The following is a 20,434-nucleotide window of genomic DNA, read 5'->3' as shown; positions in this document are numbered from 1 at the left end:
CTTTCTGGGCTGCCAGCACACATTTGGTTCTATAACTGTGATAGTTTTTGTATCGATATTTTATTCTGCTTTTAAGACTTTGTCCTTGTGTTAAAATATTTAAAGACTTGTCAGTCTTCAGCCAAACCTCTGTGCTGTCTGGCTTGTGTTAGCCTCTTGCTACATCTGCTTAAGCAAAAGTGTCAGGGAAGAACCTTTTACTGTTGTTAGGAACCCGGTTCTGTCTCCTGTCCTTCCCCTCAGCGTAAAGAAGAAAACAGTGAGACCAGCTTCGTGATCCCTTTTTACCAGCGCTCTGATCCCACGGACACCTGTAAACCAGTGTGCGGGTGCTGTAAACAAGCAGGCTGCATTTGTGGATTTTTCCCTGTAAAGCCACGCAGGACCACAGGCTTTCCAATGGATACTGGCAGATGCTTCATAACCTGGAAGTCAGACTGTTGAAAATCACCTGTGTACTGAACTGTGGTTATAAAATGCCAGGTGCAGGGGCTGAGAAACCTACATCCCATTTCTTTGGCTGTAGTTATAGGATCAAGTGGGAGTGGGCTATGCCCCTGGGCCCAGCATGTGACTGTGGAGTCCCAAAGGACCCACTGACTCCCATCTGCTCTTGCTCCTTTTTGGAGCAGCACTTCCCTGACCACTTTTAAAGATCAATCTTTTCTCTCTTTTTATTAAAGCGTATCTGAAAGTGTCCGTACATCTATCACAGATTGATTCCTTAATTAGTGTATTACTTCTGAATAGTCGTTAACTTGACGTCACTGAAATCTGTTCATAATCAATAATTATATACATAATGTATTTGCATAATTATGGTCTCCTATATGATGAGAATGTTACACATGGAGTAAATTCAAGCTGTGTGCACTTAGTTTCAGTAGCGCGGCTGTTTGTAACCGGGATGGAACTTGGAAGCATGTGGAAATAGCTTGTGTTTATCTGAGGAGTTTTCATCTGTCACTGAGCTGGACAACTAATAGTTGTTTCTATTTTCCCTTTCGAGTTGTACTTTATATTCTGTGGATGCCAGTGGCAAAACAAACTTGATAAAGTGTTCCGCTCTGATATTTGGTTTTTTCATTTCCTGTGCCTTTTTCCCCCAGATCAGCTGTGCTCTACGACTGCAGAAACCCCCAAGAGAACCATCGAGTGTGGCGGTTCAGTGGTCAGGTTGAAAGAGTAACTTGGAATCATTTTTCACCTTGTAATTTCTTAGTGAGTACCTGCTCCTCTGTTCTTGGTCGGCTGCCGTGTCTTTTAACCTCTGGTTTTGTGTTCACCGTGTTTCTGAATCGTGAGACAGACCCGATGAACCGTTGCGTATTTTAAAGGTGCAGTCTGTGGGAGGGTGGTGCTGGGTGGGGTTTTTAAACGCCTATGGAGACCGGCTGCTTATTTGGTACCTTCATTGTGACAGCTGCCCTCCCGGCTGCTGGTACTGAGTGACAGTAATGCCTTGGCTGTGCCCAGGACCGTCTTGTTCTGTTGCTTCGTGCATACGGCTGACAAAAGCAGGTGCTCTGCTCTGTTGGGCTGATGTTGTGGGTCTTTCTCACCCTTGGCTTTGCCCAGGGCTGGTGTGCAGCCGCCGGATGGCTCTGAATGTTTGGACTGGCAGTTAAGTACAGGCTAAAGGCTCTGTGTTTCGTTCCCTAACGCGAGAGCGGCGCTTAGCGGTGCAACCTGTTTCAAAATACAGTTCAAGAGATTTGTGTTGGATTAAGACTTCCATGTAGTAAGTCAGCACGGCACAGCTTAGGTACGTAAATCACAGAATGGTTTGGGTTGGAAGGGACCTTAAAGACCATCCAGTTCCAACCCCCCTGCCTTGGGCAGGGACACCTTCCACTAGACCAGGTTGCTCAAAGCCTCATCCAGCCTGGCCTTAAACACTTCCAGGGATGGGGCATCCACAGCTTCTCTGGGCAACCTGTGCCAGTGCCTCACCAACAGCTCAGGCACCAGCTGGCTGGAGTCTGACATGGGATGCAGACCTGTGTAACACACCTTACGGAGGAGTTGTGCAAGTCTGTGTCAAACCACAGGGATTTACTAGAGGGTGGGTATTATTTCACAGGAGCTTTTTTCCAAATCAGCGCCTACAGCTGGTTTTGTTTTGTGGTTTCCTTAGGCAAGCACAGAGGATGGTTTCGTGTACTGCCTGGATGCTCGTTCTGATAAGCCGCTGTTTACTCTGAAAGCTCACGATGAGGAGGTGTCAGGTAAATTCTGGGTGCGTTGTGTTTGCCTCCGGGGGCGAGGCACATCTGGAAAATGTCGTTAACTGGTATGACTGAGGTGGTCCTGAGTCCTTGCTGGGCAAGTCAGAGTTGTGGCTGCTAATCGTGGGTAGCTGGCACGTGAAACCAACCTCTGCTGAGAAGCCCCTGTTAGGCAGAGTATTGTTAACAACAGTGACACTTTTCGTCGTGAATAAGCGTATCAAACAGATCTGTTCACTCTGGACACACCCTCTGCGTGGTTTTGGGTGAGGAAGAACAAAAACTATGGAATCCGGTCTGGGATTATGAACTGTAATGTTTACCTCCTCTATCAGTAATTACTGTATACTGATATTCCTCTGGAGATGATTTTGGTACGGCACATGGGGAGGTTTTCACCCCGTCTCCCTTCAGCTACTTTATTTGATCAGTGTAGGAGCCTCTAAAACACCATGGGAACACGCCCCATTGTCCTGGAGCGGGACGTCCTTTGGCAAAGGATCTGGGGTAGCCAGATCACGTGATGTGAGCAGCAGAACCGCAGCATCTTTGCACCGTTACTGCTCTTGGATTGAGAGACGGAGCAGGCCTACGGGAAGTCGGTTTGCTCTCACTACAGGGAGCAGTGGCAGCGTGAACCGTCCTTAACGTTTCCCCCTTTGGGCTGGGACAGTTTAGTGTGAGGAGAATATCGGGTTCTTTTTCCTGACTTGGCTTCAGGTCTCCTGGCCTCGGTGGGGTGGTGGTTACCGCGTGCTCTCATGCCGCTGCACTCTTCGTCTTCCAGGGCTACAGCTGAGCAGTCAGATCAAGGGGTGCCTCGTGACGTCATCTGCTGACAAATTTGTGAAAATCTGGGATATCCTAGGAGACAGACCCAGTTTAATCCATTCCAGGGATATGAAAATGGTAATGTTTATTCCTTGATTCCAAGAAGGTTTACATATAAACTGCATCTGCTTAGTCTTTCTTTTGTCTAGCTTGAAGCTTGTTTTACCTAACACAACACCTTTTAAGGGGAAAAAAAATAGTCACGCTGTGTATTGCAGGTAAATCATTCTCATTCCAGTGCAGTCTCCCGTTCCGCACGGAGCTGGCAGGCTGCTTCGAAGCCTCCGAACAGCAGGTGCGGCGGTCTCAGCAGAACTGTAGGTCTGCCAGGTTCCAGACAAAGATGTGCTTTGCTCTTCATGATGGGCAGCTCTTAATGCTGTGCGTGTGCACAGGAAGCTTCAGGAAACGTCAGGGAGCTGACCTTGGTTAGACCCTGCTTGGCCAAAGTGTTTTAATGTGCCAGACTGATTTTAGGATGGTATTTTTTTGAAAGTCCTCTTTTGTCTTCCTCCCTCCCTCGCAGGGTGTTCTCTTCTGTGCAGCTTGCTGCCCCGACTTCCCGTTCGTTTTTGCCTTTGGAGGGGAGCGAGAAGGGCTGCGTGTTTGGGATATAAGCAAGATTTCTGCAGGTAAGGTTCCCATTTCTTCGGACCTTGCGGTTCTCCCCTCACCCCCGGCAGGCGTGCGTGTATTCAGTGCTGCGGCTCTGCGAGAAGCTGCTGGTGAGCGTTTTGCAACAACTGCTCGAGTTCGCGTCTTCAGCCTCAAAAAACATGGGGTTTTTCCAACACGGAGAGCTGTGTTTGCCATGCCATTTGTTTTCCTGTAGCTGGAGTGTGATGCCCGGTTCCTTGCACTACCCACGTTTTACTGCCCTCCCAAAGCCCCTGCTGTAGTCAGGTGTCACGCTGTGGAGTCCCTGCAGGAGCAGAAGTGAGGGCTCGTGTTGATAAGCTCTTGCAGCTGCGTGTAACTACATGGCACGAATTTTGGGAGAAGGCTATTAAGAGCTCGGTGGAAACCAGAGAGACTGAAACCAGAAATACATGATTTAAACTTAACGGTTCTCTCTGCAAAACTCACCCATTTCACAGTGCTGAGGTACAGGAGTTACACACAGGGAAACCTCCAGAGATGCTCAGGGAAACCTCTAGAGATGGTCTCGAGGAGAAGTAACAGGACTTGCAGTTTGTCATGTGGGGGGTTGTTCTGACAGCTGAGCTTCAGCTGCCCCCTCAGGGTAAGGGGAAAAGCTTTAAAACCCCTGCTAGGCCAGGATTTCCATGCCTGGTGCTCACCATGCCATGCGTGCTGCACCTCCCCTGCCCCTGGAAGCACACCTCGTAAGCAATCCCCTATCTGTGTTGCAGTGAATGACGTTTTTGGGAACAGAGAGAGACTTGTTCTGGCTAGTGCCAGCTCCGTGGCCGGCAGCAGCAGCAACGATCCGGAGACAGCAATGGAATCGTGATGGACCAAACGTCAGCAAAATCACAGTAATTAATGGACTATGGCTCGTGTATTCTACAACCCCCCCATTTGGTGAGAGTTCACAGAAATTACCTGAGTGCCTTGCAACCTGCAGGCTGCTTCAGGTCAGCCTAAGAAACGCGGTGACGTGGGTAAGCTCTAAGTCAGCAGTTCGAGTTCCTGCCTCCGCTGCTGGCTCTGAAAGGTTAAATCGCTTGCTCTGGATTACGATCCCTGAACTGGGGCTGCTGCTGTGTGTAAAGTTGAACATGCACTGAGCAGCTTTCTGCCGCTACCAGAGCGCGCCGAGTACTGCAGGAAGGTAAATGCCTCCTAAGGGCGTAAGGAAACGTACTGCGGGCAACAGTTGTGTAATAAACAAAACCTGAATGAAACTGTAAATAGGTAACATCCTTAATTTGGGGCGAGATTTACAGATTTCTAATACAGATTTATAAAGTTCTCCTACGTAACTTTTTTAAGCCTCAAGAGCATTTCTTGGGCAGTGAGTTGGAGTCCCTGAGCAGAATCGACTTTAACACCTCAGGTCACCAGTATCAAACCAGAAGTATCCCAGCTCTGTCCCTTCAAGATAAAGGGTTTCTCTTCCCGGGTTCCGCAGCACCTGAAGCTTCTTGGTGCTGCGTGTGGTTTGGGTTTTTCTACAAGCTCCCAGTATAATACAGATAGAGAGTTTGAATGGAAGTAAGGAGCTACTGCTCAGCAGATGAGTCTGCCAGGACACAAAGCGAGGGTCACAGAGCTTTCATTTGATATAAATGCTTTGTGTTTAGCTCCTGGAGGGTAGTAATTTCTGTTGTCTCTGCCTCTGGTATTAATTGGCACTGTAGCTCTGGAAGTTGCTTTTTGTTTTAGGGAGAAATGCTGTTACTTTAAGTAACATCCTGTCCTTCTGGAGCTTTTGCTTCACATACTGATCTCAGAGGGCAAGCACTGTGCGTTCTCAGGTTTGGAGAAGCCCGCGAGCTCTCCCAGCGATACAGCGTGTGGGGAGAGGGACGGCTGAACTTGGCCATTTAAGGCTCCTTTCACAAATAAGCCTCTAGCCACCTCATCAGAGACCGAAGCACAGCCCGGGGGCCACGGAGCAGACAGACAAGGTTTAAAGATGAGTTCCTAGCTGCACGGGTTCCTGCAGGCGCTCCTACCCCTGCCTTGTCCCAGGAAAGCTCGGGAGAGGCAGATGACAGAAGCGTGGTGGTATTTCTCTTGGCAGCATTATCAGAAACTGGAAAGCTGTTTTCAGAATGTGTAAATATTAAAAAAGAACACTAGAAAAGAGCCACATTTTTAATTTTTTTAGAAGAAACCAACTGCATGAAGCACATCTTCATTCCGTGGATAGTGTTAGCAGCAACCCCTCCCCTCTCTCGCGGTGGTAAAAGCTTTAAAGCACAAGCAGTATCGTACACTGCAAACACCGGCCCACCCTCACCGCATCTGTACAGCCCTCCCCTCCTCCCCGCTTACGTGTTCGGCTGAACCAGAGTGAGACGAGGCAGGAACTGTTCTCCAAAAGCCAATTCTTTATTTTCTGTAGTGGCGTAATTGCTTCGCAAAGGCTGATTTCACTGGCCTTTTTTTAACCAAAGGGTGGCGTTTTCCACTTCTGGATGGAAACCTGAGCGCTGACAGTCTTTGCTCGGTGCCAAGCCACATCCTTCAGTTAAAAAGTACTAAAAACGCACCAACTGCCACCACCACGTCTGGTCTGGTTTCCTTACGGTCGTGGCTGTGGCAGTTAAGGACAGTTAGCTCAGAGGTCACTGCAGTCGCTTGCCTACCTTTCTGGTTTGTGGCTCTTGGTACTCCAAGGTCTGCGCAAGGTGCATCGTGTGTCCCGGCACTGGATGGGTTAATCTGAGTGATTTGGAAAAGAAGTATGTGCAGCGTGTGTGAAAAACATCTCCCTGCCTCCCGCTTCCTTTGCAGCAACTCCTCCCTTGTACGTGCACGGTCCGTTCTCGTTCAGTGCTGTGGCTGCAGAGTTCGTTAAGCGGTGGTAGCGCGGAAACCAGAACAGAAGGAAAACTCCCCATCTGACAGACGCTGTTGACTGGGGAGAACAAGGAAGAGTGGGTTTTCTCCTTCCCCAGTTTTGATAGCCAGGAAAATTTCCCTCTTGTCTTCATTTGTGTCCAGAGAGGGCATCACCTGCTGAATAGACTCCATTATTGATTCTGCAGTCTTCAGTCCTCACAGAGTCTATTAACTCCTCCTCTGAATCCTCCTCCTCTTCCTCCTCGGGGGCCGACAGGCTGGACGTGGGGCCTTTACATATTTTTAAGTGGCGAGTGAGGTGGTATTTGGTTAGGTAAGCCTTGGAGCACTTTTCACAGACATAGTCCCTCTTTCCTTCATGTGAATTGAGATGCTTCTTCAGGTGATTCGTCCTCAGGAACAGCTTGTCACACTTGGGGCACTTGATCTGCCGCTCTCTGCAAGACATGCAAGAGTTACAGTTTGCGGATGGCGCTACCTGACACTGGGGAGGGGGGCAAGACCCCTCTGACCCCAAAATCCCTCTGGGCAAGACCTCCCCAGTCTGACCCCTAAATCTTCCTCTCAGCGTACGTGAAGGAGAAGCAGACTAGAAATAACAGCACCGAGTTGTAACTACTGCTCAGCTTTCTCTCCTGCAGCACGTACACAAAGTCCCTCTCCTCTGCTCCCCCCGCCCTGCAACACGGCTGGCAGAAGTCAGCCTTTTGGGATTCGCTGCTGGCTCGCACCAACCGCTTTTCTTCCCTGATGATAAATTAAAGAAAACAACACAGAACACAAAGCTGCGGAGTGTTGACGGCCCTCGGTCTGTCAGTGCTGAGCAGAGGCTTCCCAGACTTCAACAGTCGCGTTCTGTAGATGACCCTGCAGGACACCCACCAGCAGTAGTGCTCCTGCCTCTGGCAGGAAGGACGAACAGCAGAGAGTCTGTCTGCATGCCTCCCTCTCCTGCGCCTGCCTCTCCTGTGCCTGCCTCTCCTGCTCCTGCCTCTCCTGCTCCTGCTGGCTGCACTGTGCTGCCTCCCAGGCAACGTGACAGAAGATTCCCGTGAGTACAAGAACCAGACCCTGAAAACAAAACAAGCGGAGGGACTAGCGTTGGGCAAGCAGCCTTTATGGGAGGACCTTGGACTGGGAGTAAGCAGACAGGATGGAGCGGGAAGAGCTGGCCTGGCAGAGAGCTGAGGGGCTGGGAGAGGCCTGTAGATAACTGGGGGGTGCGGCTCTGCCCTGACTGTGGGCATCTCCCTGCAGGAGGAGTAGGGCACCAAGCGCCTGAGTGGGAGCTGGGAGGGGGGAGGTAAGAGCTGGTTATGGCTGCACCCCAACGCTGCCCCTAACAGAGGGAGACCTCACTAATAAGCTACCCAGCAAGAGTAGCGTCGAGGAGTTTGTGTTATTTCATGGTCATGTTGGGATATGGAAAGAGTTCTTAGCAGATAACTGACCGTAAATCAAGTAACCTCCCCTCCCTTCAAACTGCTGGACACTGCAGAATGCCATTTCCCAAGACAAGGTGCACGCCTGGAATTTACTGTGTCATTAAAATATGGCAAACACTCCCACAGGACAACCTCACCCGGTAACAGGGGATTTGTCCAGACTGACTTCTCTGCCGTTTGAAAAGATGAACCCACGCTCCCTAGGGCCAAACTATTTGCAAACTGGAGGTTCTCTCTGGGGATGTCTGGCTCCATTATTTATTGCTCTGGGCAGTCCAGCACAGGGTGTGAGATCACTTACTGCGTGTGAGTGAGCACGTGCTGCTTGAGGTCCTGCCTCCGCATGAAGAGCTTCTCGCAGTAATCACACTTCAGGTTCTTCTCCCCTGTGTGGATGACCATGTGCGACTCCAGGTGAGCCTTCTGGGTGAAGGACTTGTCACAGAGGGTACAGCGGTAATTCTTCTGACCTAGGGTTGCAGCATCCCAAGAAGTACAGTAAGCACACAAACCTGACCACTTCCAAAAAACAAAGTTCTACCCTGAATACAGGCAGATTCTTTGTGAACAAGACCTGCTTCCTCCTGCAGCTCCTTCAGACCCAGCATGAAGGCCTACCTAGTTACACTCCATGCAAAAAGCCAGGCATCTGGCTTTGTTTCATCATTCCTAAAGCTTTTCACACACATACCCACCATGGCCCCAAGCCAAAAAGCCCACTTCATGCTACCGTTTCAAACGATGGATCCCTTTCCTGTGATGCAAATTTTCCAGCAGAGATTCAGGCAAACACTTAGCAAGATTAGGCTTATCCAAGATGAATTCCTGAGTAAAAAGTAACAGCAGCCTGCTTTGCAGCAGCTCCCACGGTCGCCACCTAGTTACTGTGCATTAGTACATCCTCATCTTTATTCACTTCCCACCAGAACTCCGTCGGATGCCTTACCGGAGGAGCCCAGTCGCATCGGATGCACTGCACTGCCTTTGTCTCGACACACAAGTTCTCTTACCTAACACACACAGGTACAGAGCTCACTGGCGCTGTGGTAACTCCTGTGCTTTATCCCATGTTTTCCACTTAGCTGTAGTTCTTCCACTGTTCTTTGCCAGAAAGAGTTGGAAACCCCCGCAGGCCACAGAGTTCAGGCTGGGTTTGAACCCCTGTCCCACTGAGTATTCTGTGGCCGTGGACACCCCATCTGTACTTGGTGAGATTCTTAAAACTCCTCCCTACTGAGCACACAGCTCCCTATGCTTGACTTGAGTGCACCGAACTCCCAGTTTTATTCCCTTTCCAGCTCTGTGATTTGCATTCTGTGATTCCCAACAGCTATTTCAACCTTCCTGAAAAAAACAGAGGGAAAAATATCCACACTGTCCTGCTGGCCTGTACTTGACCTTCACCCTCTTCTCTATCCTCACTGTGTTAAATCCCTGCCTTTTCCTATTTCCTCTCTTCTTACACAGCTGAAAAATCACCCACTATTTTGATTTCCTCTTTCTGTGCTCATTCACTGATCTCCTGGCAATTCTCCCTTTATCCCCAAAGCCTCTAGCAACATCCAGATGCCCACAGAAGTCACCAGCACGTTCAGACTAAGGTTTGATGAGTGACACACACCAGTCTGACCCCACAGTCACCAATCGCAGTCTTGTGTCGTTCCCTTAAGATGAAAAACAATTCAAGCAGGAAAGGGGGAAAGCTCTCAGCCCCGTATTTCAGTGGGCACCTGTCCACATTACAAGCTCTCAAACCCAGCTGGCGTTTTCTCATGAGCGGAAGGGAACCCTTGTTCTGTCACAGCTGCCAGCACTGGATCTGCTGTGTGGGACCAAAGGGTTTGTCTCCCAGACAAAGGCCGATGCCTCTTCCCAGTGTAACCGACTTCAACTCACCAAGGGCTTCCAGATGTGGCACCATCAGCCAGAGCGCAGGTTTACATACCGTTCTGTAAGCACCCACACCGCCGAGGCCAGCGCAGCCCTATCCCCAGCCAAGCAGTGCTCCGGGGCAGCACCCAGGCACTGGTGGGGGTCAGCACGGGACCATTCCTACTGACAGTCAGGATCCTGCCAGTCTTAGAAGGGCAGGTCGAGGGAGGGGATTCTCCCCCTCCACTCTCATCAGACCCCACCTGGAGTGCTGTGTTCAGCTCTGGGGCCACCAGCATCAGAAGGACATGGACCAGTTGGAGCAAGTCCAGAGGAGGCCACAAAGATGCTCTGAGGGATGCTCTGCCATGGGGACAGGCTGAGAGAGTTGGGCTAGTTCAGCCTGGAGAAGAGAAGGCTCCAGGGGAGAAATTCTAAATTGTAGCAGCTTTCCTGTACCTGAAGGGGGCCTACGAGGAAGCTGGGGGGGGACTTTTTACAAGAACATTTCATGACAGAACAAGGCGTAACAGGTTTAATTTGAAATTTGGGAGGTTTAGATTAGATATCAGGAAGAAATTATTCACAGAGAGGATGGTGAGACACTGGAACAGGTTGCCCAGAGAAGCTGTGGATGCCCCATCCCTGGATGTCTTCAAGGCCAGGCTGGATGATTCTTTGAGCAACTTGGTCTAGAGGAAGATATCGCTGCCCACGGCTGGGGGGGCTGAACTAGATGATTTTTAAAGGCCCCTTCCAACCCCCAACTTTCTATGATCTTATGTTTCTAAGAGCTTAGGTTCATGGACACAAGCTATCCCCTGCCAGCTGGCCAAGATTGGAGAGAGCAGGTCCTGCCCCAGTGTTTTACTAGCACAGGCACCTCTCTCAGACTCCAGCCCAACTAAACCAGCACAGCCCCCAGCCCTTACCGGTGTGTATCTTGAGGTGTGTCCGGAGGTTGCTAGGGTCGCTGAAAGCTTTGCTACAGAAATCGCACTTGTGCGGCTTCATGCCCATGTGCCCCATGAAGTGGACGTGGAGCTTGGAAGGGGAGATGAAAGCCTGGGGGCACATGGAGCACTTCCACTTCCGTTCCTTGCCGTGGCCCGGCCCATGGCTGCTGCTGTGCCCCTGACTGGGGAGGTGGTTGTGAATATGGCTGCTCAAATGGGCCTTGAAGTCCGCATAGGAAGCGCACTCCTTTCCGCAGTGGCAGATGTGCACGTCTGGATGCTCAGGGACACCTTTGGGCACAAAAAGGTCACTTTAAATGAGGCACAGCAAGGCCTAACAGAGCGTGATCCGCGTTAACACGCCGTCTGTGGCAGCAAAGCCAGCTGCAGCCGTTTTCACCCCCCTTCCTTTCGGCGCCAGTGCTTGCTTTGCAACCCTTTTAGGCAGGCCTTCTTGTGTTTTGGGGGGCCAAACTCTGGGATGGTTCTGAGCACAGCTCCACCAAAACAAAATTACCACAACCAAAGGTGAGGGAGGGTTAGGAACACCTTCACCTAGCAAAAGGTGCCCAGAGGCGGCACGGGAAGGGAATCCAAACTGATGCTCCCTGAAAAGCCAACAACGACAAGTGCTTACTCACCCAGCTGTCGTGCATAGTCCCGACTGTAATAAAAGAGAAGCTCGTGTTCAGGTGGGATGTCCCGAGAGGTGCAAAAGTACATTTTTCCATCGTGAGGATAAGCTACCAGATTCTGCTCTTCCCGGTTCCTATGGCAAGAACAAGAGTTATGAAAAAAACTCTCCAGAAATAGTGACTTTGTGAGAAAGAAAACAAGAGGAAATTCCTATAAATAGGTAACATGAGAACCTCAGTGCTTCTCAGCACATGATCAGAACTTTCATGTCTGTCACTTCTGTTCTCCTTTAATAACGGAAAGGAAAACTGGACCTAGAGAGCCAATCTGCTCCACCAAATGATACATTTTTCACACCACTGCGATACCTCCTGAGAAAATTATTAATAGACACGAGTGGGCTGAGAGAAGAGCATTTGTGATCTCAAGAAACTACAAAAATGTATTTTTTCACATTAATCCCCTTAGGAAATAGAGAACACATGAGGAAGAAGGAAGTATCAGTGAAATCTTAAAGCAAAATTATCTTCAAAACTAACTCCTGAAAAGCATTTCCAAGGTGCGATAATTCATGTTCTGAAGCTGTATCTTGCATGTCTTTGTTCCCAGTATCTGAAACCAGCAAAAGCTCTACCCCACTGCAATGGGGGATCAAGCATTAACTTCCTGACTCCTGCATAAGGGAGCAATGAATTGTAGGGGAAACTGACTGTGTGTCCCAGAGCAATAGGGAAGGTTCAGCCTTCTCAGTGGACCATGTATGGAGCCATACTGAAGCCAGTCTGGATGGTTTTCATTGCAGAAAGACTGAAAAGGGCAGCTCTTGTGAGCTTAAGAGCTTGGAACTTGGCTAAAAGAACCCAGGGACACTTTGCTAATAAAGTATTCAAATCAAAAAGACCATCGACGTCATCTTCATAGACGTCTCCAAGAGGAATGGGACAGAGGGAAGACAGTAACAACCTAATAAAAAAAGAACCTGGTTCAAAGCTTTAGGAATAGGGAAACAAAATATGTGGGCAGGTTTTGGGGCTGTTTTGCTACAGCAGGTGTACCAGTTCCCCCGAAACATTCTCTGCTGGGGACTCTGTTTCATTCTCCCCACCAGTCCAAGATGCCCAGGTCACTCCTGAAGGCCCCTTGGCCCTGAGCTCCTTACCCATCGGGCAGTCAGTGCAGCAGTGCACGTTCCCCAGCACAGCCTCCTGTCAGCCTGCAGCTCAGGCTCCAAGCTACTTGGCACCGCAGAGGTTGTTCTCACCTGGCTTTGCGTACAAACATCATCCAGTTACATTCGTTTTCATCAGTTGTGATGATGCAGAACTCCAGGACACCGTTGTGGTAGATCTACCAGGAGAAAGAAATGCAATCTTAGGACAAAACACAGCGACAAATGCAGTGAAACCTAGCTTCTTTCTTTAAGAGAGGGATGTGTTTACCTAGCACAAGCCAGGAGGTCTCCACTGCCATTGCCAAGACCACAGCCCTATTCTTACTCCTTACTTTCCCCTTCACACAGGAATCGTGACCTTTCTTGCTACTCAGGAGGCTAGAAAAACTGTTTATCAGCATCTTTCCCACACACCACCTTTAGCTCCCAGCAGAAATGCATTTTGGCTGCTTTTCTTACATGCCAAGTCTTGAGAATAACAACATCTGGGCAAGCAGCACATGTTTTATTTATACTTATTTATACAATTTTATTTTCTGAACATGAAATGATGTGAAAAAGAAAGCTTTAAAGCAGCTTTCCTAAAATAAATCATTCATCAGCTGGGGGGAATGTTCAATAAACGATACAAAACAAACAAGTGCTGCCTAGTCATTCATAGACAATCTCTGCTGCAGCTCCACACCAGTACTGGAAACCACACAGAGCCCTTTAAGTGGCAAGGCATTGAGATGTCTGTCGCACTCCAGGACTGATTACCTGCATATTACATGGTACACAGCTCTGCTACGCTGACACTAAGTATGAAACAATCAAACCGCATTAATTTTGATTTTTTGGCGAGGATGACAATGTCAAAGCTGCTGTGTCATGTGGTGGCTTTCACCAGGTAAAAGCATGCCTGCAGGCTCTGTGAGCCACAACATCTGGAGAAGAGAAGGCTCTGGGGAGACCTTATAACACCTTCCAGTACCTGAAGGGGCTACAAGGAAGCTGGGGGGGACTTTTTACAAGGGTCTGTAGTGACAGGACAAGGGGTAACAGGTTTAAATTGAAAGTGGGGAGGTTTAGATTAGATATCAGGAAGAAGTTCTTCCCGGAGAGGGTGGTGAGGCACTGGCACAGGTTGCCCAGAGAAGCTGTGGATTCCCCATCCCTGGCTGTCTGGATGAGGCTTTGAGCAACCTGGTCTAGTGGAAGGTGTCCCTGCCCGTGGCAGGGGGTTTGGAAATAGATGGTCCCTTCCAACCCAAAACATTCTGTGATGCTATGATCCACTGACTGACCTTCCAGATGTGACTGGCTGCTTTGTCCGTCCAGTCCGCCACCTCCAGAGAATGGCTCTGCTGCCCGATCAAAGGTCCGAAACAAGTCCTTACAGGAATGGTTTCTCGTGTCCACACACCTATCAGCAGAAGACCAGAATCTGCAGAAATCAATTATTTAAACAACTAATCATGCATAACAACGAGGTGGGAGGTTTGAGATAATGCTCCAGGGGTAATATCTAGGCAAAAGTTCATCAAAGCTTCTACTTCACATGTAAAACCTACAGCAGAGACAAGAACCACCACCACCACATGACACTTTTGGGAGCCGCTTTGGTTTGATTACAAATACTCCTTTTGTTTGTCAAAAGCAAATAATTCACTTTTCAGTAAGCTGTAACACTAAGATCCTAGCCACTTGTACCAATTAAAGTTTTCATGGCACTTTCTGCAGAAGCAGAAAATACTAGTTTCAGTAACTACGTTTCGCCTACCTAATCCCCAGGAATTTCCAGAATTGTTGCTGGGCATTGTTAAGCAGCTTCTGCATTTCTCCCCAGAGGCAGCTGTATTTCTGTCATGGGCAGAGGGATTCCTGCGTGTATATTATTTATTATTAAACATTTTTATATAGAGATAGGTGTACACGAACACACTGAATAGCTTTTAGGAATACACTGGAAACTAGCGCAGCTTGAAAAAGACAGATGTAATCTACTCTCAACAAGCAGCATCGCTAAGCAAGCCAATAATCACATTCTTCTCTAGCCTTCAGATCCTTAGGGCACTGCACTGTACTCTTCCATTTCCAGGTGACAATGGCGTGAAATACAGTAACAAGGTCCACATCCAACGACAAGGTCACAGTCTGCATGCCAAATGTAAATGGGAGGGGTGCTGGGGGCGGAAAGAGGTACTCATGGTCAATTCTCCAGTGGGAGTATCCAGAAGACCCACAGGCAGCAAACCAAGCTGATGAACAAGCAGACAGAAATCTCCTCCATCACTTCTCATTACCTTCCCCCAGACTCAAGTTGCTGTAACGTTTCTTTAGCAAAGCTGTGCCTGGGCTGCTCAGCACACAACAAAAACACACACCACACCTTGCTTGTGCTCGGCCTTATCAAGTGTTTCAGGAAGGATGAAGCCTAAGCAGTAACCAGGGGGCAACAGCTCCTGCAGAACCTAAGTCAGGATGATTACAGAAGAGGGAACCACCTCTCTAGGCTGGTTCTTTCCCGCATTAAATTCCCTATGGTTTTTGATTTCAGGCAATGAATGTATTTTCAATTTCTGCATAGAAATATACAGTAATCTGATTCTTACCCACATCAGCTCCCATGATAGACTGCCGGAGGACAAGCTGCTTAGGGATAGAAAGCCTGGCTCGGCTCTCTATTGGGGTGTCGGGGACAAAGGTGACAGGCCCGTGATCTGGGCAGTCGGACGGGTATGCTTTGTCACAGAGCGTGCACCCTGCAGAGAGAGGAAGGGACAACAGGGATTACAAAGATGCAACGGTCCCCACGGTGGAATCAGCTCCCTACCAGTGTGTTTCAGGTCAGCTCCTGCCAAAGGCTGCTTCTATCTGGTTTAACTCGTCCGCTTTACTAGCTCTTACCGCGAAGAAGATAAACCGTATTACTACAGTCAGATGGGCACTGTCACTGCTCCTACCCAACTCAGATCAAACATGAGGATCTCCACTTGCCTTCCTGAGGGTAAACGAATCACCTGGGCTCCAGACTATCCCCGCAGTGGCAATCTAGCAATGGGACCGAGTCCACTCTTCAGCAAAATTACTGCAAAATGGATGGTCATCTACCCAGAACTGGCAGTAATGCTGATGATGAAGAGCCATTTCTCTCCGATCACAAGTGAAATTACCTTTATTGGCTGAAAATTTCCAGCCATACCAAATCAAAACACTTTCCAACTGGTTATGGGTTTAACACAAGAGTTTTCTTGCATGTAGAACCTCAAGGATATTCATGCAAAAGGACAGCAAGGTCTTCTTTCTAATATTTTCTGATTTGTACCCACAAATCCCCTTGTTTCCATTTAAATTCTGACAATGTGCAAACCTTCACAGCAGCAAAAGCCTGACCTCACTGCTGCTGTTGAAGGACCCATTGCAATACACTCATACATTACACCTCTACGGGATGCCACTGAACGGAATGAAAACAAAAGCCCAAGAAGCATCGGAAGCATCACTCTCTCAGTCTGTCATTCAGCACAAGTACTGCTGAAAAATAAACCATTCAAAGTATTTAGTCTAATACATTTGGGGAAAAGTACAGCAGAGAACACTCATCTAGAAAAACTATGTCGTTTTAAATTTCTATGGATGGAACAACCGACACCTGGTCAAAAACCACTCTCTTGATAAATCACTCTTCTTCTGAAGAAAGATGCTCAGCTGATGAAGCAGGTTCTCCACAAAGACCTTCCTTAGCCTCCTGGTGGCCCGACTCTGGCACAAAAGCCTGTCACAGAAACAATCTTCAGCAGTCATAAACAGCAGCTCCGTTATTGTTTAGTTGGGGACACTCCCTTGATACAGCAGGGGACCAGAATCTGAACCCATAAAAAGTTCAGTTTGAGCAGCAACGACACAACTACAGATAGGCAGGTACTCAGAAAAACGCCAGGTAGAGCCTAAGTAAGAACTGCTTCATGCGTACAGATGTCACGCAGGAGTACAGTGGTGACAACCACCAGACCTGAGCAGGGAGAAACGCTATTTGAGTTGGGTGTGTTTAAGCGCTGCCTAGCACACCCCACTATGGGTCCTGTGGACTAGCCCCAAGAGAAAGAAAAGCAAGTTCTCGGCATGTGGTGCTTCCACTTGGAAAGGTTTAGGGATTCATCATTTTTAAGAATCTGAAAAGAAAAACCCCAATCCCACATTCTACAGGAAGCGAAATGTACCGTTTCCTTTCCACTTCTCTCCTTGCCAAATAATGAAGGAGGAAAACAAAATCACAGTGATTACTTCTCTGATTTGCATACCCAGAACTGTAACTAGCAAAGGTGACCAAAAAAGGTCTACTTAAAAGTTTACCAACTATTTAGGAGAGCAGCAAAGCCACACTTTTTTCTTCCCGCTTAGAAACAGTGTAAAAGGTTTTCTGCGAAAGGGCCCCGACTCCGGCCTTCTCAGTGAGGAAAAGCCACCAAGAAGCTCAAACAACCCCCCTCCTTGCTGTCCCACGTCCGGACACAAATTCATGTTTTATTCAGGAGAATTTTAAGAACAACAAGTTAAAATGTAAACCTTCCCAAGCCAGAGATCTATTTTGCAATTCACATGAAAGCAGCAGGCGTACGATGGCTGTTACAACATCCTACCCACAGGGAGCATCAGCTGGGAAACAGCTCAGGACTATCCTAAGTAGAGTGACAATAAGCCGACACATCGACTCTCACTTGGGTGAAGAGGAGAAGCGATTCCACCGCGAGCGTGTGGGATAACACAGCACTGGGATCATTTGTTCGACATGCAGCAGATGCTCCTAAGAACTTCTGAGTGCATCAACTGTCAAACTCTTCCTCTGGGAACTGTGAACTCAGCACAGTTCTACACACACCTGATTCGAAGTTATATTTTATCCCACAGAATGAAAATTGTAATTCCAACGTCTGACTAGACACTTGGCACTAAACTGCACCTCTCCCACTGCTAATCAAGGCACTATTTCCATTGCTTGAAAAACGCTCTGCAGGCAAAGCTTGTCGTAAGGCTCTGGCAGCTGTAGGGCCAGACTGCGTGCAAGAGCAGCGCTCAGCAGCGCGACCCCAGCCCATAAAACCGAACATACAAGCTGGCCTTCTGCTTCACTGGTGGGAGCCAGGCGTGCTGCGGGCAGGCGTTCAAGTGCCTGCCCCAGCAAACGAGAACTTCACAGTCCTGAAATACCACTCCTTGAATGATGAGAGGATTGAGAGTGCCATGTCCCGTGCTCCTCTCTTCCTAGCCAATAACTAACCTCTGCACTGTAGTCCTTCGATAAGAATAATTAGAAATATTAAAAACTTCCCCCCACACACTATTTTTTCCAGCAGGTCCTGTTGGGAGCAATGTTTTCCTGGGGACTGTTCAAGCTTCAGTAAAAATTCTGCAAAATCTCACAGCATCATACTCAACAACCACACCCACCTGACGAAATGTATGGCATGTGCTGGTGTTTGTTGTGGTGTTCAGGTTTTTTTAACAAAGCAAGAAGAGTCATTCGTAATGTGCTATTTAAAAAGGCTCATTGCAAAGGATAATACCAGCATATCCACAAAAGGCCAGAGGTTCATAAAGAACTCTTCCAACCTCAAGGTAACACAGGAGGTGGATACGAAGAGAATGATGCTAAAACACCCTATTATGTCTACTCCCAACCAGCATTGATTCAGCGAGGTTAACCTGCCACTGCAGCTGTTCCAACTTTCGTGGACTTGTTCCATAACTAAGTTTCTTTCACCAGAAATCTCTAAGACTAGCAACAAGAGTCCTGTCATCCCACCAGACCACAGCTACATGACAAGCCCTTCCCCAGGGAAGCAGGAAACGCTCACTCACATATGGTAAACAAGGTTGCCATGTTCTCCTTGTTCGAATTGGAGTCTTCCATTTGCAGAGAGGATGGGACGAAGGCAAGATTGTCTGCAGACACATCCACGTGACCTGGCCCCATGGCTACTTCCTGATTTATGGAAGACACTGCCACCGGCTCGAGACTGAGGCCCACTTCGTGCAAGGCTACCGAGTCCAGGGAAGCTAGGTTGTGTGAGGTAGAGAGCGCCACGCTCACGGAGTTGGTGCTCATGGCCACAGTATGAATGGGGTCATTTAGTGTGCTGTCCGAAATTCCTGTCACCCGCCCAGCAATGTGGTCGGGCTCCATAACAACAGGGAGTTCCAAAGTGCTACCGTGAATCGGAATGACACCGCCATGTCCCACAGCGTCCGACGTCAAGTTACTCCCCACCGTGTCCACGGCCAGAGGTTCATGGCTCCGGGAGCCGTTTGGGATCTGCGAATGATCCCCAGCTACGTCATCCATCGTAAGCTCCTCTGTCATCCCATCAGTAGAGATGGGGCTGGTCACCCTCGAAACGCTCTCCATAGCGATTGTAGTATCCAGTGCTACCTCGTGGCTGTCACTAGGATGCAGATTCTGAGCACCATGTGCGTTCACTGTGCGGGAGTCCATGGAGACTATCCCTGGTTCCAGTCCCACCGTTCCACTGGGCTGGTAGGGATCTAGGGCCGAGGGGTTGCTGGAGACCGACAATGCCGGATTGCTGTCAACGTTTATAGTGTTGGGATGGATGTACTGAGGTGGAGGTCTGTCAGCCAAGTAAGATAAGATACCTGATAGAATGAGAGGGGGAAAGAGAAGAGAGTGAGATGACATCAGTTTTCAAAACTTGAACAAAACCACATCCAATTAAAAAACCACTAATTCTAAAACCTGGTTCACAAATATATGCCAACCCAACACTCTTGTCGAAGCACCACTTGACAACAAACACAGAGCCTCTATCCAACAGAGCAAGTCCCTACTTATTTGTGAAACTCCGAACAGCCAAGTTGCTGGCAGCACCTAACCTGGGCTCCGCAGTACACAGACTGAACCAGGAAGAGGTTCTTCACATTTTAGGTGTACTTCTTCATCCTCGAGAAACAGCTCACAAAGGATGAAGGACTTCTAGTGGAATCTAACACTTGGCAACCCTTGTTCATCTTTGCTAAAAGAAGTAGAAACACTTCTCCAGGGTACACCATTTTTGCTTCAGTATTTTAGTTTTAACAATTCCTTCCTCCAACTGACAAAACTGTCCATCTCTGAGATCATCAACTGCCACTCCAAGGGCGAAGGTAAGGCTTCTCAAAGGTATGGTCAGTCACCTCCTCTCTTTTCTCAAATGAAACCTTTGTTGTTTCTCCTAAACAACAGCCCAGTTCAATTTAAATCAAAAAACCCTAACATGTTTTCTGGTAGTTCTGGAAAGACCCTTAATTTCAAACAACCTTGGACCTGAAGAAACACCAACCTGTAGTTACATACTACCCACCGCTCTTGAGGGACAAAGCTAACAGCAGCTACAAAACCTCTTTGAAGGAAACACATCAGCATGTTCAAGTAAACAGTACTTCCAGCGGAGACAGACGCATTTTGCAGATTCTGCAAGGTATGAGTCAGCATGTTTCTTTTTGGCCTTGAACACTGTAAGCTGTTTGTTTTGTAAAAGTTTTCCATTCAAGCATGCCCGTTATTACAAGTATGCAAGCATGGACAATCTTTCTGCAGCATAACCCCATTAAAAATGGCTAAGCCAAGAAATAGACAGTTCAACTTAATCAGACACATCAAATATTTCTGCGTGCTATGCTGTCCTGTGGCTTGAACAAGGAGGATCCTTGAAGGCAGCAAGATGACTGATGGAAGAGCCCTATGAAACAGCTAAACATCAAGAAGACTACAAGAAAAAATACATTTCTGCATAAATTATACCAGCTCAGAAGAATGGCAAA

At 48.3% G+C, this 20,434-nt stretch overlaps 2 protein-coding genes across 2 annotated transcripts in view; one reads left to right on the top strand and one right to left on the bottom strand.

Annotated features, from left to right (window-relative positions):
- Nucleotides 1-243: 243 nt before the first annotated feature.
- LOC104510599 (periodic tryptophan protein 1 homolog) lies at nt 244-4,533 on the top strand (the record flags this gene model as incomplete). Its single annotated transcript, XM_010152897.1, has 6 exons — nt 244-323; nt 1,110-1,221; nt 2,138-2,228; nt 3,016-3,137; nt 3,586-3,691; nt 4,433-4,533. Coding segments are annotated over 6 exons (612 nt in total), but the record flags the coding sequence as incomplete, so codon positions are not given.
- A 1,998-nt stretch (nt 4,534-6,531) lies between these two features.
- PRDM4 (PR domain containing 4) overlaps nt 6,532-20,434 on the bottom strand; it is a 15,655-nt gene continuing 1,752 nt past the window's right edge. The window contains exons 3-10 of the mRNA XM_010152896.1: nt 18,476-19,270; nt 15,229-15,378; nt 13,921-14,039; nt 12,725-12,810; nt 11,469-11,596; nt 10,804-11,118; nt 8,301-8,469; nt 6,532-6,991 (exon numbers count right to left, since the gene is read on the bottom strand). Of these exons, the coding sequence (XP_010151198.1) occupies nt 6,682-6,991; nt 8,301-8,469; nt 10,804-11,118; nt 11,469-11,596; nt 12,725-12,810; nt 13,921-14,039; nt 15,229-15,378; nt 18,476-19,270 (2,072 nt within the window). The 3' untranslated portion in view covers nt 6,532-6,681. The remainder of the gene's footprint in view (nt 6,992-8,300; nt 8,470-10,803; nt 11,119-11,468; nt 11,597-12,724; nt 12,811-13,920; nt 14,040-15,228; nt 15,379-18,475; nt 19,271-20,434) is intronic.

Source organism: Eurypyga helias, unplaced genomic scaffold, assembly GCF_000690775.1.
Source record: "Eurypyga helias isolate BGI_N326 unplaced genomic scaffold, ASM69077v1 scaffold39715, whole genome shotgun sequence".
NCBI lineage: Eukaryota > Metazoa > Chordata > Aves > Eurypygiformes > Eurypygidae > Eurypyga > Eurypyga helias.
This window is presented reverse-complemented; position numbering and strand designations above follow the sequence as displayed.